General features: G+C 36.8%; 1 protein-coding gene and 1 long non-coding RNA gene across 2 annotated transcripts in view; one reads left to right on the top strand and one right to left on the bottom strand.

The window, feature by feature from the left end:
* Positions 1-3,339: 3,339 nt before the first annotated feature.
* Positions 3,340-12,605, bottom strand: LOC130046954 (uncharacterized). Its single transcript, XR_008796027.1, has 2 exons — positions 12,074-12,605; positions 3,340-3,705 (listed from the first exon to the last, which is right to left on the bottom strand). It is a non-coding gene; the product is annotated as an uncharacterized LOC130046954 (long non-coding RNA).
* The window catches only part of LOC125683225 (BOS complex subunit NOMO1-like), a 61,733-nt gene continuing 41,645 nt past the window's right edge, over positions 3,521-23,608 (top strand). The window contains exons 1-8 of the mRNA XM_048924154.2: positions 3,521-3,661; positions 11,109-11,194; positions 12,695-12,899; positions 13,008-13,042; positions 14,458-14,658; positions 18,211-18,361; positions 21,190-21,316; positions 21,540-21,619. Coding sequence (XP_048780111.2) covers positions 3,586-3,661; positions 11,109-11,194; positions 12,695-12,899; positions 13,008-13,042; positions 14,458-14,658; positions 18,211-18,361; positions 21,190-21,316; positions 21,540-21,619 — 961 coding nt within the window. The 5' untranslated portion in view covers positions 3,521-3,585. The remainder of the gene's footprint in view (positions 3,662-11,108; positions 11,195-12,694; positions 12,900-13,007; positions 13,043-14,457; positions 14,659-18,210; positions 18,362-21,189; positions 21,317-21,539; positions 21,620-23,608) is intronic.

The raw sequence follows: 23,608 nt of genomic DNA, 5'->3' as shown, positions 1-23,608 counted from the left end.
TGGTGTGAATCCCTAGGCCTGACCCAGAAGTCATGATTTAATACATTTTCACTAGAGATCCATATTGGCCCCAATCTAGGGCCTAAATCTTTAACCCAGATATCATGATTTTCATAGCTTCATGGACATCATAACCATGCATCTAGTTTTTCCTCACGCATGTCTGAGAGTAAAGACGATTTTCTTAGATTCAATAAATTTTCACTAGAGAGCCATATTGGCCCTACCCTAGGGCATAAACTCCTAACCCAGGAGTTATGATTTTCACAATTTAGGTTAGTTTTTCTCACACATCATGTCTGAGAGAAGAGAAGAGATATCTTTACTATATGGCCATATTGGACCCACCCTAGAGACTGAACTCCTGACCAAGGGGCCATGAATTTCATAATTTTTGGTAAAGGACTTCATAGCCATGCATTTAGTTTTCTTTTCCCATATGTGTAGTAGTAGAAACGATTTTCAGAATTTGGCAGTTTTGTCCCCATCCAGGAGGCTTTAGGGTAGCTAAGATCATCACAACTGACATTCCCCTTATCCTGAAGAAGCTTGACACCAAAAATGGTGACAATTGGCCTTGTAGTTTTCAAGAAGAAGTGAAACACGGGCAACGACAGACGAAAACCAACGACAGTAGATCACCTGAGTGATTCGAATGACCTAAAATTCCGCCATTCTCTACCCAGAGTTCGGAATGAAGCTTGAGTAACATGCCCTCTGGTGAGAGAATGAAATTCCGCATGTTTGTTCATTGAACTGGATGTTGCTAAAACGCGGAATGGGCAAGGGAATTGAGATTGAATTATTTTATGCAATGTGCTAATTCGATTGAATTCTAGAATTAATGAGCATCAAATAAATAAATGTGCACATTATGTCAGAGAGTAACTATGAAATTATTACTCGAAATTGTATTAGATATATTTATTTCATATCTTAAGATTAATTAATTCAAAATTGATCTTTTTTATTTTTTTTTTTTTTTTTTTTTTTGGTTTGGTTTGTTTACCGTAACACATTTGCACATGTACGAACTTTCACTTTACGTAAGACAATCGATGAGCCAAACCATTTACACACCCCAGACTCGATCTCTTTATTTTTTATATGACACACAAGTATACCAGGTGTGAAATTAAATCGAATTCAAGATCTGTTACCTAAAATATATAGTTCAATTAAACGTAGTCTTGTGTAAATGAACTTGCGCGTTCATTTACACAAGACTATGTTTCGGAAAATTGTTGAGAAAATTATTTGTTTTTGGGGGTGAAAATCTCTTATTAATTTGATAGTTAGTTAGGTGGTAACCAGAAAGAAATAAAATTTGAAAAGTTAAATCATAATTCTCGTCTTTTTTTCCGGTATTTGTTGTTTTTGTTGTTGTTTGTGAAACAATGCACTGTCACAAATCGATGGAAGAGAAGGGGGGAGGTGTTCAGAAAATGACAGGCATTTGTTTCATATTCTGTATAATAAGTTGTAATAATCTTAAAATACATGCATGTATTAGTATGACTTATGAAGTACATGTAGATATGAAATGGTTGAACCTGAGGATGACTTCCTGTTCTCTCTGTAGTTCGCAAAAACCATAACTTCTGCTGCCCTTGTTCATAATATAAGCCTTTTTAGATCATCTGAGTAAACTCGGGTGACCTATTGCAATTGGTCTTCGTCCGTCATGCGTTAACAACTGAACATTTTTAACTTCTTCTTGATTACTACTATTCCAATTCTTTTCAAATTTGGTGTGAAGCATCTTTGGGACAAGGGGGACATAAATTGTAAATTTCAGGACTCCTGCACTCCTGGGGCCTGAGGGGCGGGGCAAAACTACAAAAAAGTGACTAATTTTCAAAAATGTTCTCTGCAACAACATATGTGTAAGAAAAATTAAATGCATGGTGATGTAAATCAGGAATGCCTCTACCAAAATTGTAAATTTCATGACCCCCGGGATAGAGGTTCTGACCCCAGGTTGGGGCCAAACTTGGTATATAGTGTTTATGTGTAAAACACTTAAATAACATCTTTTGTGATATTGATACTAAATTAAAAATAAATAGATATTTAGAAAGAACAGGTAATCATTTACCAAAATAGTAATTTGATGACCCCAGGGGTAAGGGTTTTGATATCAGGGTGGCTCGAAAAGGTCAGTTATTAAATGTGTGAATAATAGAATATTTTAAACTTCTTTTCGATAAGTACCACTCCAACTACTTTCAATCTTGGTATGAAGAATCTTTAAGACAAGGGACGTAAATTGTAAATTTCAGGAAACCTGCACCCTTGGGACCTTAGGGGTGGGGCAAAAATTGACCAATTTTCAAAAATCTTCTTTTATAACCACAAATGTATAAGAAAAACTAATTGCATTGTGATGTAGAGCAGGAAGTCCTCTACCAAAATTGTAAATTTCATGATCTCCAGAATAAACGTTTTGACCCCAGGGTGGGGTCAAAACTTAGTATTATACTGTATATATGTGTAAAACATTTAAATTTTCAGCCGGTAAAATAATAAAGATGTTATTTAATAAATAACATCTTTATTATTTTACCGGCTGAAATAAGACAGTCCAAATCTTTACTTACTTTCAAAGCCAAACTGAAGCCAGTGAAAACACATTTGTTTAGACAGTTTCAATGTACATGTTTTTAGTTTAGTATATGTAGAGTGTGTTTGCATGTATATGATGTATTGTTTGTTCTTTAAAAGCTTTTTATATTATACAAGTACAACGCCAATGAATGCTCTGTGTAAAATTAGGCGTTAAATCAAATAAAAACAGTTTCAGTTCCTTTAATGCTATTGATACTAAATTGAAACTAAATAGATATTTAGTAGGAGTAGTTCGATCTTTACCAAAATTGTAAATTTCACGATTCCAGGGGGTAACGGTGTTGGTTCCAGGGTGGGACCAAAATTATTTTAGTGATTATTGTCTTTGTGTTTGCTGTTACGGTATAAAAATTAAGTGCATATTTAGACAAAGCAGGAAAGGGTGTATTAAAATTATGAATTTGTAACCTTAGGTTTTGACTGTAGGACAGGTCCAAATTAGTCATATATCGTGTTAATGTTACATATATTATATTGTGTAAAGCCTTTCGAGGGCATTTAAGTTTTAAGAACACATCTTGTTATATACTGTTGCTATATATTAGAATTTAGCTTAGATATGCAGAACAGGAATTCATAGCCCTTAATTGGCACTATCCAAGTGATACTTTTAACTATTAACCAGGTGACTGATAAAGCCTGTGGGCCTCTTGTTATGTTAGTACTAATACATATTTTCCCTTCCGCGTTTTAACAACACACCATTGGGGATTTAAAATCACCTCTTAGATATATTTCTACTTTCTGTTTGGTTTGCACAATACTTGAAGTACTGGAGGTATTAATATTGAAAATGACATATATATAGTGTCCGTTATGTGATAAATATCCCCTCATGACTAACTTTCCACTGAAACCGGATGTAATGTTCCTCATTTATGTGGTAGCTGTTTAAACAACACAGTTATTTCGTTCAAACTTGGAAGTTTCCGTTGAAGTTGACAGCAATTTTCAAAAATGGGAGGATCCCCCTCTTTCCCCCGGGAAACACTGAGATCTGGTATGGTCGTTGTTGTCACTGGAGGAAACGCAGGTAAGAGGGAAAGATTATATACAATAATCTCATTGTCAATCCCGCTACAAGAAAAGATAACTCAAGGATAGTGAAGACTGAAGCACTCGACATGCACAATATTGTGATAAGAACTTTAAATATCCATGCGGTTAGTGTTTTTGTACGCGTTTCAGTTTGATGCAATCGCCATTTTACAACAATTCAAACAACAGTAAGCCTTTGCCATTCAAACTTTGAGAAATATATTCTAAAAAATATTTATGAAAGAAAACTATCAGAATACATAATTAATGTAGACGAAATATTCACAGCGTAATTTTACTAGGGCTGAAACGATACGCCCCCTTCACGATACGATACATATTCCAATACTTATGCCACGATTCATATTTATTTCAATACGATACAATTTACAGAAAAAACCAATAATAACATTGAAGAAAAGTTTAATTACCAAGATTCACATGCAAACTGAAAGATTTTTAAACAAAATAATGAGTTCTTGCTTTAATCACTAATTGGAGAATGAAACTACACAATATAATAGACAACATAAACACATCTGATGCTTTTTATTTTACAATTTTTGTTGCATACATGTAGATACTTTTAAATTAACAAATTGCCAATAAATTCCGAAACGCTTCCTTGCACCTTTCATATTGTTTCATATGTGAAGCGAAGTCCGTAAGCTATAATAGAGTCTTACTTGAAAAGTAAATGCCGTAAAATTATCTAAAAACCTACTTTCGTTTTCGATAAACTGTGATGATCAGAGAAAATTCAGATTAATATGTTAGAACTCTTTTATGCATTGAAAATCAAGAAAGGTTATCAGCCAATCAAAATCAGTCTAGGTAGTATATAAAGAGCGCAGTCACTGCAGCTCCTCACTTCGTTGGTAGAAGACAAGCTGAAAACACTTTAGGTTAGACAGGGATTAGACGTGGCTGAACAAGCTTTTCCTTCCCTATCTCCCTAATAATAAGGACAATCTTTATAATAAAAGATACATACTTAGTTAAGTGAGCCAGCATCTGGATCAACAAGTTTTCCCATCCCATTTTGAGTTTTTTATTAGCTAAGAATCATTGCTCCGTCTCAAAGTTGTAATTGATTGTTTTATTATTTTTGTCTCTTTAACGGTTCTCAGAAGTTATCTGGGCTTATCCCACGAATCAGAACAAATCATTTTTTGAGCAGTTACCTCAGTTAAAATTGTGGAAAATAGTTTTACTTTAGTGTATTATTATTTATTGTATTTGAATAATTTTGGTAAATCCGCTCGGTTACACGTCACAAAACTACCATAAAATTGCAAAAATGAGAGTAAAGTGGTGGGACACGCTTTGGTGGATCTAAGCCGGTTTTCTCCTCTTTTTTTAATGATAATTTATATAATTAAGAAATAAGTTTTGATAATTGTTGAATAAATAAAATATGCCTGTTCGTTTCTTCAATTTGTGACTTTAGTCTTGAATCAACCATAAGGAAATTTCCAGAATGAAACGCCCAGAACGACGTTTACATCTAGGTTTACAAACAACCGCACATTCTCAGGCCTTTCGAGCAAGTCGAGAAACTGCGATTGATTTACAACATGAGCATAAAATTGTGTAGGTGTTCAGCGTTCGTTATACTTATAATAGTTTTAACTAGGCCCATATTTATCATTTGATTAAGATTAATAATTATATTATTTCTATACATGAAAGATGGAGATAACGAACAGTGATCAATCTCATAACTCCAACAAGCAATACAAAATAGATAGATGGGCAAACACGGACCCCTGGGTACACCAGTGGTGGGATCAGGTGCCCAGGAGGAGTAAGCATCCCCTATCGACCGGTTACACCCGCCGTGGGCCCTATATCCTGATCAGGTAAACGGATGTTGCTTAGGCTCCAGAAGTGTGATTTAAATCTCAAGTAAACGGAGGTATCCACAGTCAAAGTCAGTGTGCCAAGAACGGTCTAACATTCGGTATGAAACACGTTAGACAGCATTTGACCCAATGATAGATTGTATTGGCAAACTAGATAGTTATAACGACTATAGAATTTGCGACATGCTGACTTTCATCGAGACTTTTGAAACCCCTGTACCATCAACTTGTTTGTGAGTAGCTTACCTCGATTAAAAAACTGACCATACACAGAACAAGCTCTTGCGTATCGAATTAATTGAGAGACATAAACACCATATGCAGGTGATGATGGAATATTGCTACATAGATATGGGAAATTGATGGAGAAGCTGAAATCATCCCGTTTGTCATAAAGTTGAGTTGTCAGTAAATGTCTACTTTCAATAAAATATCTACGTATGAACCAGAAGTGGACAACTCTGTGGTGTCTTTTATTTCGAGCTCACAGGGATAGATCGAATCGACATATGAATGAAAGTTATTATTGTTAATAGGCAAAACGTCGTCGATATATCTAAATGTTGAATTGAAGGCCACAGCAAGAGATTTTATCTACTCACGTAGAAGTTTTTGAGTAAATTCTGCTTCATATGAATATAGAAACAGGTCAGCTAACAAAGGAACACAATTCGTGCCCATAGGAATTTGAACAGACTTGTTGGAAGACCTGATCCCCAAAGACCCTGAAGATATTGTCATTGAGGAACTCTAGCATATTTTTTATTTCAGCTTCAGAGTACTTGTGCGTGGAATCAGAGTGGTGTTTAACAAAGTAAAAAAAAATTTTTTGGATGGCTGATCACTAGACATGAATATTTCAGTTTTCCTTTTTTGTTGAAGAAGCAACTGTCTATGATGTCTCAAAGTATAGTTTTTAATTTCTCGTTAGGAATGGTCGTGTAAAGTGTTGAAAAGTCATAGGTTTTGACGTTATTGATTTGGTAAAAGTTTTGTGATTTCAAGTTTACTAAAAGTTCTTTAGAATGTTTTAGAATCCACATTTGATTAACACCACTTCTGGCATATGTAGTCGCACAGTAAGGTTGAAGTTTTCATTCACAGCTGTTAATATTTTCGTGAGGAGCAAAGATAAGGGCTTGGTAGAGCGCATACTGGATCCATTTAATTAACCCTCCTGAGACCAACGATCTGACACATCGATAAATTTTTTAATACGACATTCATCTGATATTTTCGATGTTCTTCTTTTTTTTTTTTTGTGATTACTTGAGGGAAATAAAGTATGAGTGAGTGAATGAATGAATGGGAAGTTTTCGCCTTATAATAACTTTAAAGTTAAAATATTTTACCGAAATTAGGTTGTACACTACCTGACAATGTCCAAGAAATTATGTTTTCAGTTATTGTATTTGACGAGAAGAAACGACGTGTATTCCTTGATTAATTGATTGTATCGTGTTTAACGTCCCTCTCAAGAATTTTTCTCTCATATGAAGACGTCACCAAGACCACTGAAGGGCTTCAAATTTAGGCCCATGTTCGGCGCTTGCGGCCATTGACACAGTGAGGGTTCTTAGGCGTGCCACACTTACTGTGATACGGGACATCCGTCTCTAAAGACATCTTCGAGGGCCCGTGACAGTCACACCTGATGCCGAGCGTTTGGCGATGGAACTGTCATTACCTGTTTTAACGGGTTAGGTCTGTCGCGGCCGGGATTCGAACCCCGACCTTCCGCCTGCGGGGCGAACGCTCTAACTCTAGACCACCGCGGCGGGGCGAACGCTCTACCTCTAGACCACCGCGGCGGGGCGAACGATCTACCTCTAGACCACCGCGGAGGGGCGAACGCTCTACCTCTAGACCACCGCGGCAGGGCGAACGCTCTACTTCTAGACCACCGCGGTGGTTTGCCCTTGAATTGTCGCACTGGACAAAAACTACCATTATAAACACATTCGCAATACTGAGTTTAAATTTTGAAAGTATGAACGACCGTTCATTTTGTCTTTGGTCAACTAGCTATTCGGGATGACAGATTATAAATGCATTCGTAAGACCATGATTTAATTTTCAATACGGAGAGATATCATTTATGTCACACAAGGAACATTTCATTTGGAGCTCGAAGTGGCTTTCTAATAATTATGTTTTGTTAACTGTACATGATATCAATAAATATAACATAACTAATGTACGCAACGATTCATATTTTTTTCTTAAATTCATTTGAATTAAAGATTTCGTTCATTCAATTCATGTGCGCAACAATTCAAACACACATTAAAAAGTCCTTCTTCCTCAATTCAATATTATTTAATTGTGAGTCCCCACGATTGTTAAATTTTCTGACATGATAAACACTTAATAATTTAACAAGCTTAAAGACACTAGTTTTACAATTATTTTCTCAATTCTGAGTGGACACAAAAAATGAATGCTGGTGTGTATGTTATTTTACGTCCCATTCCAGAATTGTTCACTCGTGTAGAGAGTCACCAGCTCTAGGTAGAGTCACACACAATGCTCTTAGCTGCAATAATGTAGTTCTCTCCCCAAAACGTCAGAAAAAAAATCGGAGAGGGCTACATTATTGCAACTAACGTTGTGCATGTCGCTCGAGGGCGGTTTAGAAAGTCTGTGTTGTTTACCGTGCCCATGCGTATCGTGACACAGGACCTCCGTTTTCAGGACATGTCCGAAAGATCCGTAGTGATTTTCATTTTTAAAAACCGGTCTTCGTCGAGAGGACAATACATGTGTTTATATAAACGATAACCGTATATCTGTAGTGACACCATTGTAACGACCCTTTTTATACCCCGCCATGAATATGGCCGGGACATATAGTGTTTGTCATGTCCGTCTTCCCTCCTTCCGTCACATTTTAACTCAGTTTCAAAGAAAATGTTCAAGATATTTTTATCAAACCTTATGTGCTGCTACATATGGCCAAAAAAGTTCAAATTTATATGAAAGCTTCCTGACATAGTGCAGATTCAAGTTTGTTCAAATTTTGACCCCTGTTGGTAGTGTGTGGCCACTATAGGGATCAAAGTTTTACATGCGAGTATATAGGGAAATCTTCTCTAAAACCACTGGGCCAGAAAAGTTCAAATTTATATGTAAGCTTCCTGACATGGAGTAGATTCAAGTTTGAGCAATCTATGGTCCCCGGGGGTAGGGTGTGGCCACTATTGGGGATCAGAGTGCTATATGCTGATATATGGGAAAATCTTTAATTTATATAAGCTAGGGCTTTCATATTTTGTATATACATCTTTTACAAAAATACATTTCATATGATGCAATGGTGTGTGATCATGTGATCTTGACCTATTTTTAATAAAAAAAAACCTGACATATGTCCTGAACTGTTAAGGTAGATTTGTCATATTTCGTTTATATATTTGGTTTGGCACGACCTCTCATTTCATATCATGGTGTATGACCTTGTGACCTTGAATTTTACCTACTTTTTACAAAACATAACCTATTAAATATTTTCAGAACTATTTGAGGTGGGGCTTTCATATTTTGCATATAGGTTCTTTATGGCAAGATCTTGGTACACAATGGTGCTTGATCTTTTGACCTTGGAGTTTGACCTACTTTTTAAAAAAAAATCCCTGATCTATTCAATATCTCCTGAACTATTTAAGGTAGGGCTTTCATATTTTGTAAAAAGGTTCTCTATGGCAAGACCTTATTATTTTGTGAAGCTTGACCTTGACTTTCAGGTTTGACCTACTTTTAATATCTCTTGAACTATTTAAGATAGAGCTTTCATATTTACAGTGTATGCCCCCTTCAACGAAGAGGGGCATATTGGTTTGCACCTGTCGGTCGGACGGTAGACCACATGTCCGCTCAATATCTTGAGAAACATTCACTTGATCGTAATGATATTTCATATGTGGGTTTGTTATGAGTAGAAGAGGACTCCTATCGATTTTCGGGTCAAGGGTCAATCCACTCTGAAGACATTGTCCGCTCAATATCTCGAGAACCCTTTGCTTGACAGACATCAAACTTGGTACACTAATACATCTTCAGGAGAAAATGACCCCTATTGATTTTCAGGTCACATGGTCATAGGTCAAGGGTCACACTGAACATAGGAATATACTGACCTCTCAATGTCAAGAGAACCCTTTGCTTGACAGACATCAAACTTGGTATTACTGACACATCTTCAGGAAAAGATGACCCCTCTTGATTTTGAGGTCACATGGTCAATGGTTAAACTGGACAAAGTAATATATTGTATCCTATATTTTAAGAATTATTTGCTTGATTGACACCAAATTTGGTACACTAGTACAGCATAGGGACTAGATGACCCCTATTGATTTTTAGGTCACATGGTCAATGCATTCTTCACAAAGGAAGATATCGTCTGCTCAATATTTTGAATTGATGATATTACTATCAATTAAATGACGAGTGTGTATAACCCTTTTCAATTTTGCACCATGGGGCATATGTGTTTTACAAACATCTCTTGTTTGTATTTATGTTTTTTATGGCAAGGTCTTCATTTCATACCATGGTCAATGACCTTGTCACCTTGGTCTTATCCAGAATAGCAAGATCATGTTAGTCATATCGGTGTTCAGGCATCTCTGTGTTATGTGAATTCATTTTAGATATGTTGCGATCCTTTGGGACTAGGTTGAGGCCACGATATGGGTTCACGGGAATAAAGATTGATAAAAAAAAATTCTTTTTAAAAATCACAACAGCTGAATAATGGCAGGGCCAAGATGACTCAGGTGAGCGATGTGGCCCATGGGCCTCTTGTTTAAGGTCATAACCGTCTTCTCGATAGGGACGTTAAACAAATACAACAGAAAGACGCTTGACTTGCCAGGCGCGTGGCGAAGGAACACTCACTCCCTACCGGTCTGTTAAGCGTCACAGGTTTGACGCGGTGCTGGGATTGAGAATTGAACTCGGGTCTCCGGATTGGAAAGTGAGCATCCTATCCACTAGGCTACTGCGCTCGGTATATAAGGGTTTAACTGATAGTGTCAAATACTAGTAGTCTTGAAGACACAACCACTAAATGCTGGTAAAGGTAAACATATTTTGCGTCTGTATATCCAAGATTCTCCCTAATGTTCAACAGTTTTATATAAAATCACATTTTTCTAAACCAAGTGAAGAAACCTCTTACCTTAATCCTCTAACAATTCAATTATTTTCCTCCATATATTATAAAACAGCTGTAAAATATAATGTGTTTGAATGCTAGTTGATAACGGGAATTCGAAATTCTTTTAAAATTTACTTGAAATACGCAAGGACCGACCTCCTCTCACTTCTAACTTAACTTTACCATTACAAGTTATTTCACTTATTCTATAAAAATTTGAATTCACTCTTTCAAGATGCGGGGGGAACTTATGAAGCACTCATAGTTCATAACCATAAGACAAATCATCATCTTAAAACATATGTATCGAAGATTACACATTGTGTTTGAATATTGTTACAGGTGGGTTTTTTCCTGTACATTATTCAAATATGTTTACATGATTCAAAATGTGTTTACATGTACATGATTTACAGGAATCGGATATGAAACAGCAAAATGGATTGCTATGATGGGGGCACATGTCATCATTGCATGTAGATCAAAGGAACGTGCAATGCAGGTAAGTAATACTGTAAAGCATAAAGATTATATATATATATATATATATATATATATATATATATATATATATCACTGATTTGTACGCCTGTATACTTGGAACATACAATATTATTTTTTGGATAATAAGTATGTCGTGCGCATGACTTATCTCGTGCGCACGACATACTGTAATTTCTCGGTCGCACGACATAAATATTGCACAAGATTAATACGAGACTGCGCATTGGTCAACGTCAAATCATAAAAGCAGGGGGTAAGAATCAGAAAAATCTTTAATTATTGGCTCTGAGTATTAGCATAACACACGAACATGAAACTCAGGTGACCAAGCATCTCTATAAGATAAATCTTGGACACAGTGGTGTATTAAATAATGACACTTTATACATTCCTATTGTTTTTTAAACGTGCACATTCTTTAAATGTCACCTAGAAATGTCATTCTAATTAAAATCAATGAAATAGTTTTTCTTAAAAAATAATTTGTGTATGAAAATCGATGTTGGGTTATATAAACTTCCGGGAACTTTACTCTCCCCCATAGCAATTTGAATTTATATTTTTACTGGAGATTGACCTTTAAACAGCTTCAAACAGAGGGAGCTACGCCACAAAAATACACCTGCAACAAATGATTGATAAAAAAATGAAAAAATACCATTTTTTTTAGCGGGGAAGGTTCAGTTAATAAGTTACGTGTCAACATATCTTTCTTGTATGTTAGCATACCGGTCAGTATACTGCATATGGAATTAATCAAGTTGCACGTATCTTGTATATTAATGAAGTTTAATAATTTTGATTGCATCTTGCAGTATTTATCTTATGTTGGTATATTTATTATTCTCCATTTTCGCGGAAGTTTTGTATGTTTTACCTCCCATCCAGTATTGTTCATTCCCATTAAGACGACACCAGTTATAGATGAAGTACCACATAGCGGTCAGGACCGTGAGGGTTCTTTATAGTACCAACGCCTGTACATTTCATCCATCCGTCAGTCTGTCAGACACGATTTTAACTAGTTCATAAACTTTGCAAAGCACTTTACTTACGACTCTATATTCGGCTCAACACGACAAAGTATGAAGCGCGATGAACCACACGGTTTAGAATTGACTTGTCCTTTTTTTTTTCCCCCTCTGCTTACACGAAGACGTGCATGGGGCATCAAATCTTTTCCGTTCGTCAGTCTTTCTCTAAAACTCAAACCTGATCACAATTTTCTTTATATATTAGCGTCGGAAATTCCTTGTAGAAATTCGTTTTGATGCACTTCGCAGGAAGTGGACGACCATGTACGTCTTTGAATTTCCTTCTCCTCCTCTCTCACAACATTTGTCATTTTGTTCATGTATCTTGCATCTATACTCTAATGTATCAAGAAGATTTAAAAAAAAAAAAAAAAAATAGAATGTATGCCACGTGTGTAAGCTTATTTATTGCGATGGCCGTTTGCCGTTGCTTTTATTTTTATCAAATTTGAATTGTTGTGCAGGCCATAACTAAAATGAAAGCTGACTTCGAGGAGGAGAAACAGAAGGGGACCACGGGTTTAACTTCTGAGGAACTGTCATTAGAGTTTATGGAGCTAGACCTGTCCTCACTGAAATCTACACAGAAGTTTATTGAGGAGTTTAAGGCATCGGGTAAACCACTCCACGTCCTTCTGTGCAATGCCGGACTGGGCATGCTCCCTTTAGGTAGGTGATACCAAAAGCGCTCCTCAGATTTACCGGAAGTTGATGGTATACAAACTAAAATTGTGTATGCAATTTCATGCCCTTTTCCTCTGAACTTGTATTTTTCAGCATATACGGAAGACGGAAACGAAATGATGTTTCAAGTAGGTTTGAGTTTATAATTATTTAGTATGTACATGTGATTGAATTTGGAAACCTATTTATAATTTCACCTTATCAACGTGTGTCCGTGTGTCTGTTTCTTTTCTATTTTCCATTCTACAGATTTTCTGAGCCAATGTCACCAAACTTGGCATAAAGTACACTTAAGTGTAGAGCAAATATATGGACTATGCCCCCTTAGAAGGGAGAGATAATTAGGGATAGATATGATATGAAGGGATCATTTTGATTTTTCTTCTTAAGAACAGCCAGGCTAAAGGAAAATGCATTTCCCGAGGCGAATAGCTTGCGTTGGGGGTGGGTGGGGGTGGAATCTTGCTGCCCTAAATGTTATACTCACTTGCCGTGACTGTTGTCGTTTGCTTCCGTACGGGGACCAGTTAACTCGTAATGGCAATTTCATGTTATAATTAATGAATATTCATGATTTCATTTGGAACTTATCAGATCTTTTCGTAAGATAAAATGAAGTATCTAGATAGTGTGTTTAGATCTTATGTGCATACCCCCTTCTATTCAGTGAAAAAATAAATGAAAGAACCCATAATTTTTCCAAATTATGTGATTTCTCCACCGTAGATCAGCTTCATACCTATATTAGTATCTCACAAGTGGTCATCTCATAAGCTTACAGAAAGTAAGAACTGACTTGTTCAGAATTACGTCAGGTGGTCATCTCAAAGCTTACAGAAAGTAAGAACTGACTTATTCAGAATGACTTCAGCAGCCTGTGTTATCCATGTGTTCCGAATACATTGTAGCTGTGTATCAGTTCATCGAACTGACGTACAATGCACCGTCATATAGTTAAAAATTAGTAGAATATAATAAACAATGAAAGGTGAAGATAACGAACAGTGATCAATCTCATAACTCCTATAAGCAATACAAAATAGAGAGTTGGGCAAACACGGACCCCTGAATATACCAGAGGAGTAAGCATCCCATGCCGATCGATCGCACCCGCCGTGAGTCCTATATCTTGATCAGGTAAACGGAGTTATCCGTAGTCAAATTCAGTGTGCCCAGAACGGCCTAACAATCGTTATGAAACATGTCAGACAGCATTTGACCCAATGATAGTTTGTATTGGCAAACTAGATCATCCTCATGGGTCTTAGTCCTTTGCTAAAGAACGAACTATAATATGATTTCAAGAGCTCCTTAAAATTACAGTTACCTTTCAGCATTGTCGGATCCAAAATTTTATATTATGTCAATTTCGATTTTTATTTCTTGAATCCCTCCCCATTAATCCAGCTCAGCACCACCACCCACCTAGGAGGGACATGTACAGACACCCTTCCAACAGAACCACTCGCAACCTGCCCAAGTAAATATTTTGTAATGAACGTTTGAGCTTTACTTAACATTCTAAACTTGATATACTTGGTAGGTCAATTACCTCGGACATTTCTTGATTGTGGTGAAACTCCTCCCCATCCTGTTTAAGAGTGGTCCGGATTGTCGCATCGTCCTGGTGTCCAGTGTGGCCCATAAATGGACGTCCTTCAACCTCGACAAGATACAGGCCAAACAGTACAATGAGGGGAATTTTGACCGTGCCGATTACTACTACAGATCAAAACTTTATCAGGTAAGTGAAATTCATATCTTAAAAGAATCTAAGAATATAACAAATAAATCATGAAATTGCGCACAATTGTGTTTGACAATTCCGAGCTTACGTGAAATCTATAATGACATTCCGAGTGGTAAAATGGCTAACAATTGACTGTATAGTGTTTCACAGGGTGAAAGAATTTGTACTTCTCTTTAATTTAAGGAAGGAATCGCAGATGAATTTCTTTATATATCAGAATGGAATGCGCTATGTAATATTAGAAAATTATAATACTTAGAGATTAGATATCGTCAAAAACACTTCGTTCCTATCTCTATCACCTGTGGGTCCATTCATTCCTACTCGCTCGTTCTCGTTTACATTATATTATAGGATTAAACATTATTTTTGAAGAATTGATCGATGTGTAAACTCTGGACATTTTACTCACAAACTGAATAAAAATGTGAGTAAAATGTCCGGAGTTTACACATCGATCAATTCTTCAAAAAGAATGTTTGATTCTTATAATTCCAATTCATTCACTTTATTGACAATTGCAAAAATTTGAATAGTTTCCCCGCACTATGTTATTTGTTTTCAGGCGTGTTTGAATACATCGCGTTTTCGGATTTATTGATGTGTAAACTCTTGTTCAGCTTTATTTTTGTCCAATCAAAACAATTGTAATAAATAACATTGGAATTATAATGTAATAAAAGTCCATGGTATAATGTAAACGAGAACGAGCGAGTAGGATTGAATGGACCCACGAGTGATGGAGAGAGGAACGAACGTAATCAACAGTGGGTCTTCGACGATGTAATTTAGTTTGTCCTCAAAGTATGTTTTGTATATCCACAGCTTCTATACTACATATGCAATGCACGTAATATTGTAAACTGCTGTATCAATATAGTATTGATTTTATTCTCAGAAGCTGTTTTATGTACAGTGTAAAAAGGTTGCAATTATTAACTAAATACTATCATAAGACAGCAATACGCTCACACAAGTGGTTGCCTTTAAATATACACTATGCCATATATATTCTTATAGCATAAGTCAACATTCATTGAATATTCTGTTGGGGAAGTGCCCTAGGGTCATCCCAAACCCTATTTCATAATTTTTTAAAAATATATTTAAATCCATTGATGTGATGACCCCTAAACCATATATTACCCTGCTGCACATATCAAGATGCAATGAGTATTTTAATGGTCAATTGCCCCGGGATCAACCCAATCCCTATCTCTTTTTTTTTGTACGCCGCCGCAGCGCGGAAGGGGGCATAGAAATACCGGTGTCCGTATGTCCGTCCGTGCTTCCTTCCGTTACGCTTGACTTTGTGGACACAATTTTCGAAATTCTGAATGGGTTGATATCCTCCATAAAATCTATGCATGGTATTTATAAACAAATATTTATGAAGATAACAAAAGGGAATACTTTGATGAGGTCTGGGAAGGTTGGACAAACTTATTTATGTAACCATCTCTCTCTCTCTCTCTCTCTCTCTCTCTCTCTCTGTTACAATGTAAAATAATACAATGAATTATTCTTTTAAAGTTATCATTGAAAGAGTTAGCTCTTGTGGTTAAATTATACATGTACGTATACAATTTTCTTACGTACGTACCTCTAATGAATATATTTTTATATCCCCACTTTCTCCTGTGTATTGTTGTTATAGTGTATACCCTGGTCCGTCTGTCTGTCACACTTTCTTCTCAAACTCCTCGTACATTTTACACAGTAACCAAATCATCTTTTGGAAGATTGTTGGTGGTGTCCTGTAGATATGCAGTAAGCTTTTGGAGTTTTCCTTTTCATTATGGGGAGGTTTAAAAAACGACGTTTTACTACAAAAAACCTGGTTCCTAGAGCTCCACTCATAATTTACGCAGTAGCCAAATCATCTGTTAGAAACCTGTAGGTGTGCAAACATTTTTAGATTTGTTATTTTCATCCCAGGGGCCAATGTGGGTAAACCAATGGGGAGGGGGTCGTTAGAAAAAAAAAAGCTCTATTCCCAGAAGTTCTTTACGCATTAGCCAAAGCATCTTTTGAAGATAATTGATGGTGTCCTTTAAATGTGCATCATCTTTTGGAGATAATTGGTGGTGTCCTTTAGATGTGCAATATGGTTTCGAAATTTTCAATTTCACCCTGGGGTCCAAATGGAGGTCAAAACCGACGGGTTTTTTTCTAAAGAAAAAAATCTTTGTTCCTAGAACGCCTCTTATAATTTAAGCAGTAGCCAAATTATCTTTAAGAAGATGATTGGTAGTGTCCTGTAGATGTACAGAAAGTAATCATGTCATCTTTTAGAAGGTAATTGCTCTATAGATGTGCATTAAGGTTTCAGAATTTTCATTTTCACCCTGAGGGCCAATTGGGGTGGGGTGGGGGGGGGGAAACACCCTTGGTTCCCAAAACTTATCTTACATTTTATGCAGTAGCCAAATCATCTTTTGGGAAGTGATTGGTGGTATCCTTTAGATGTGCAATAAGTTTTTCACCTTGAGGGGCAAATAGGGTGGAAAACGATGAACAAAAACCTGGTACTCAGTACATTATGTCTTGTATAATAAGAATATGTTGGAATTGCAACCATTTGATAGGGGTTGGGATACTCCCATGGCACCTGCCCATTATAGTTATAATACTCAGTGCATCTTGATATGTGCAGTTTAGGAGTCAGGACCTCAATTGATTCAAATATATTTCAACAATTATGAAATAGGGTTTCACCGTTTGGGATGACCCCAGGGCACTTGCCCAACAGAATATTCAATGCATCTTGATTGATTGTATATTATTTAACGTTCCTCTCGAGAATCTTTCACTCATATGGAGACGTCACCATTGCCGGTGAAGGGCTGCAAAATTTTGGCCTATGCTCGGCGCTTATGGCCTTTGAACAGGGAGGGATCTTTATCGTACCACACCTGCTGTGACACGGGACCTCGGTTTTTTGTTTGTTTAGTTTTTGGGTTTTTTTTTTTTTTTTTGCGGTCTCATCCTAAGGACCGCCCCATATAGTCGTATTTTACGACAAGCAAGGAGTACCGAGAATTATTACCCATTTCTCACTAATACACATTCGTCCAAAAAGGATGAAATACGAGTATGATATACTCCAAAGTTTAGAGAAATGATAAGAGGAATTCACTTACTTTAATAAAGCAACTGCAATTTCTATCGATTGCTTTTTTTTTCTTGTCAAAAAAAAACTTCATGGAATTTATTGAATTCATTATTAAATTTTGTACAAGAGTGTAAATGAATTCACTTGCGTAATGCGCCCTCTGGTGAGAAAATAATGTTATACATGGTATGTCTTTGCATCGTGGTCTGAAAGAATGAAGTTGTTATCTAGTGTATAGGGTATGTCATTATCCATTGTTGTAATTATAACGATCTAATTTACACGTCAAGACAATTTAACATAAATGCACTTGATATTTTTTCTCTGTAACTTATGACATTCACGATCATAACAGCTAACTAACCAGTGACTTTAATTTTCCTGGATTTCAGGGTGAACAAATAATAAACAAGAAACTTCCTGCTTTACAGGTGATGCAGATGTACAGCTTAAATAGACGAATCGACCAATCGAATGTCACCGTCAACTCGTTACATCCGGGAGTTGTGGACTCCGGGTTCACGCAATCTTTTACTGACGACTTTTTATGGACTTGGAAATATAAATTTGCAAAATTGCTAGGTAATGTTTCCCTGTGGTCTGGATGTTATACACATGTATTTTGCATATTACTTACATTTACACTAGCGTACACCCACCCACCCACACACTCCATCTCAAATCTCAATAATATTCACACTATCGTTGCTGCATCATCGTCGGAAATCCACAGTCGGTGCGACCGACCGACATAGGGTTTCCGACGATGTTGTTGCGCATGCTTCTCTTGTTTTATAAGTTTTGCGTTAGCGCCGCATGAAAAGTATGCCGGTATGAAGCATTCATGGAGAAATGGCTAAGAATACAATTTGTAGAGATACAGGTCTCAAAAGCAAAAAAATATTGGATAAATGAATATATTGTGATGAACATTGTGGTTGCTGTTACATAGTCAGAATACACATGTAGCACAAAGTCTATATACAATTTATGATTCAGTATGGTATTATCCTATTTCACCGTTATTACTAAAAATAGAAAAAGTGGCAGTGAAATTATTGCATAATGCTATTGTTCAGATGATTGTTGTCTGATCTGGATGATAAAACATGGTAAAGTAGCAATAAGTATGGGCTATAATTTATCATTGTCAAATGCATAGGGTAACTGTCAGACGTGCGTGCTGCTTTAGTTGTTTTGTTCCCTTTAATTTGATAATTCGTGGCCTGAACTTTGATACAGTTGTGGACGGAGGCATTCGCGTCATTCCGGCATATCGAAGTTCTGTCACGAAAGAATCAACATCTTTATTTCTTTTTAAAAATAAAATATAATCTCTCGTCCAAAAGATTTGTATCATTGTAATTGGTGACATTTAGAAAAGAGAATGATATAAGATCAATTGCGAAAATCTTGATAATGAGTCTTTTTGATGTCGTAGTATGGATTTGATGTTTTAATAGTTTTCTGGGTGTGATCAGGGAAGTACGGGATTAGCCACTGTCTGTTTTAATGCATCCTGATGTGAGATACGGCTGTGTTAAATCCCCATTCCACCCTGATCGGACCAACATAAGTACATTATTTCCTATGTAACTCAACAGAACGAATTCATTTCTTGTGTACGTAGGGAACAAATCATACCTTTGTGTTAGGGGGGAAAAGCCATTGTGCCGCGTATTTGCGGCTTCAGCCAGTGAACCAACTTGTTAGCCAGTTAGAACGTGCCAGCTGATTAGTCAGTTAGAATGAGTCACTTGATTAGGCAGTTAGAATGCGTCAGTTGATTAGCCAGTTAGAACGCGTCAGTTGATTAGCCAGTTAGAATACGTCAGTTGATTAGCCAGTTAAAATACATTAGTTGATTAGCCAGTTAGAATGTGTCAGTTGATTAGCCAGTTAGAACGCGTCAGTTGATTAGCCAGTTAGAACGCGTCAGTTGATTAGCCAGTTAGAACGCGTCAGTTGATTAGCCAGTTAGAACGCGTCAGTTGATTAGCCAGTTAGAATGTGTCACTTGATTAGGCAGTTAGAATGCGTCACTTGATTATCCAGTTAGAATGCGTCACTTGATTAGCCAGTTAGAATGTATCAGTGGATTAGCCAGTTAGAATGCGTCAGTTGATTAGCCAGTTAGAATGCGTCAGTTGATTAGGCAGTTAGAATGTGTCACTTGAATAGCCAGTTATAATGCATCAGTTGATTAGCCAGTTAGAATGCATCACTTGATTAGCCAGTTAGAACGCGTCAGTTGATTAGGTAGTTAGAATGCGTCAGTTGATTAGGCAGTTAGAATGCGTCAGTGGATTAGCCGGTTAGAACGTGTCAGTTGATTAGCCAGTTAGAATTTGTCACTTGAATAGCCAGTTAGAATGCGTCAGTTGATTAGCCAGTTAGAACGCGTCACTTGATTAGGCAGTTAGAATGCGTCAGTTGATTAGCCAGTTAGAATTCGTCAGTTGATTAGCCAGTTAGAATGCGTCAGTTGATTAGCCAGTTAGAATGCGTCAGTTGATTAGGCAGTTAGAACGCGTCAGTGGATTAGCCAGTTAGAATGCGTCACTTGATTAGGCAGTTAGAATGTGTCAGTGGATTAGCCAGTTAGAATGCATCACTTAATTAGCCAGTTAGAATGCGTCAGTTGATTAGGTAGTTAGAATGCGTCAGTGGATTAGGCAGTTAGAATGCGTCAGTAGATTAGCCAGTTAGAACGCGTCAGTTGATTAGCCAGTTAGAATGCGTCAGTTGATTAGCCAGTTAGAATGTGTCAGTTGATTAACCAATTAGAATGCATCACTTGATTACCCAGTTAGAACGTGTCAGTTGATTAGCCAGTTAGAACGCGTCAGTTGATTAGCCAGTTAGAATGCGTCACTTGATTAGCCAGTTAGAACGCGTCAGTTGATTAGCCAGTTAGAATGCGTCAGTTGATTAGCCAGTTAGAACGCGTCAGTTGATTAGCCAGTTAGAATGCGTCAGTTGATTAGCCAGTTAGAATGCGTCAGTTGATTAGCCAGTTAGAACACGTCAGTTGATTAGCCAGTTAGAATGCGTCAGTTGATTAGCCAGTTAGAACGCGTCAGGTGATTAGCCAGTTAGAGTGCGTCAGTGGATTAGCCAGTTAGAATGCGTCAGTTGATTAGCCAGTTAGAATGCGTCAGTTGATTAGCCAGTTAGAACGCGTCAGTTGATTAGGCACTTAGAATGCGTCAGTTGATTAGGCAGTTAGAATTCGTCAGTTGATTAGCCAGTTAGAATGCGTCAGTTGATTAGCCAGTTAGAATGCGTCAGTTGATTAAGCAGTTAGAATGCGTCAGTTGATTAGCCAGTTAGAATGCGTCAGTTGATTAGCCAGTTAGAATGCGTCATTCTAGAAACATAGGAAATATAAAGCTTTCTATATAATCCAGGTGTGTCTATCACTCCATACCAAGGCGCCATAACCAGTATCGACACCGCCATCAACCCTAAACACGCTGGTACGAGAGATTTATATTTCGACAAGTGCGCCCCTGACAACCCCTCCTCTGAAGCGAGGTAGGTAATTGTATATCACCACAAAATCGTTTCAGGGTCAGGTATTCGTATGTTTATGGTGTAACATAATGATTATGATGTTATGCATTATTAAATAGGATTTTTGCGAACTTGTGATATAAACCTGAAATTCCTTATAATCACAAAAAAGTTATACATTTTCATTCAAGTTGCATTGGTGGCGTTTTTTAAAATAAATTTAGAAAGTGATTTTTTTTTTCAGAAACGTTGAACACCAAGAAGAACTTTGGACGTTTAGTCTGAAATGTCTGGAAAGCTATCTTACGGAAGAAGATTTACAAATCTTTAAATCGAAGACTTGATGACATCTATCACATTTAAAGAATGGATTTCTTTATAATTTTTTGCTGATCATTTTTATGAAAATGCTTCATTTTCCTATATTTCAGAGACTTTGATTTTTATTTATTTTTTTGTTTTTGTTTTTTTGTTGTCTTCTTCAAAATCTTGAGAATTATGCAATGTATCAAATCACAATAAAGATATATACTTTGGTTTCATTCTTACTATTTTAAAAGCAAATGAAACAAATTCAATGCTTAAGAAGTCAACAATGTAAAAAAAAAATTACGGACAAACTTCGATCAGGAGAGCTTACCCGAGGTAGTGAATTAGCAATCCAAACTCCACTGGACGGCGGATCCGCTGGAGTGCGCACGGTGCTGTAAAGTCTACGAGTGTTCTACATAACAAGTTCATTCTCTCCGCGAAATTTAATTCACTTTGTAAGCATATACATGTACTCAAATTGGCGGGGTCGAGCAATTCATTACCAGAAACATTCTGAGGTATAGAAGTAATCTCGGCTGAGATTCGACTTGGCTGAATATTTGGACTGACGGCTTCACCGAATCTCGGAACAGTCCTTCATAATTCATGTCTGGAAATTTACCACCACCACCCCCCACCCCCCTCCGCAACCAGGCATTACTTTACAGCTCCTGCCCCAGGGATCATGAAATTAACAATTTTGGTAGAGACTTCCTTGCCCATCATTACTGTATACTCAGTTTGTCTGCTATTTGCCTAGGAGTAGAGAAGAAGATTTTTAAAGGAATGATGCATTTTCGCTATATGACCAATATGGCCACGCCCTAGCACATGAACCCCATTCCTGATCACGCGCTCGTCCTTTTCGGTAACCATTAAGAAATTTTCGGCAACAGATATAGCCGAGTAGTTATGATTGACAGGAACCCCTGCCCCGGGGGTCATGAAATTTACAATTTTGATAGAGGCTTTCTGGCTCACCATTACTATATATTCAGTTAGTCTGCTATATGCCTAGGAGTACAGAAAAGAATTGCATCAATTTTACAGTTTTTACCCCAACGTTAAGGTTCCTTGGGGTGAGGGTAATGAACTTTACAATTTCTTATCCCTTTTTCCTACGGATGCTAAATATCAAATTTGGTAAAGACTGACTCATTAGTTTTTGAGATGCTGTTGACAGACGACGAGGGACGCAGACCAATAGCAATATAGGTTTCGAAACGAGTTTAAAACATTTAAGAATAGTCGCGCTTTCAGTTTTGTAAAAGAAGATTACCAAAATAAAATCCACAAACCAGAGAGAAGTGCACGTGAATGCACGTGCAGGACTGCAGTTTTAAAACTGGAATGATTTTGTCACAGTTTTTGAATATGTGTATATGAAACTTAAAAGTAACAAGAGGCCCGTGGATCACATCGCTCACCCGAGCAGCAGTTCCTAGCAATAAATAAACTTGAGCAAAATTATCATTATACTAGCACTTTGATTCAGAAAAGCAATTCAAAGGTAACAACTAAATAGTCATTATGTATAATTACTATATCCCCTTAAAGAAAAAACTACGCACGCTAACTCTGGATTCCCAGCTACATTTTCAACTCGTATATTTTAAAAAGCTTTGTAATTTTGCGAATGATATTAGCAATAGATTATTAACTTTAATACCAGTGTTAATTAATCAATTGTTCTTAATTTCAACTCCTTTTGATTAGGGGATAGAAAAATATGCTCCTTTAAACCGGGTTTTAAAACGTCATATTTTTAAGATGGTGTTAATATCAATAAACAACCATTTAATTTATCATATTGCTTTATATTATTGAGTAAAAAATGGTTAATCCTCATTTCTCACACTTTAACTTCAATTGTAATTGACCGCAGAGTGAACATTTTCGCTGTGTTTTGGTCTGTAAACATATGCCTCCCCCCACCCCCTGAAACAACAAAAATTTTGGTACAAATTTGCTAAATGACAATTTATAATAGTTTCCGTTTTC

Source organism: Ostrea edulis, chromosome 6, assembly GCF_947568905.1.
Source record: "Ostrea edulis chromosome 6, xbOstEdul1.1, whole genome shotgun sequence".
Taxonomy (NCBI): domain Eukaryota; kingdom Metazoa; phylum Mollusca; class Bivalvia; order Ostreida; family Ostreidae; genus Ostrea; species Ostrea edulis.
This window is presented reverse-complemented; position numbering and strand designations above follow the sequence as displayed.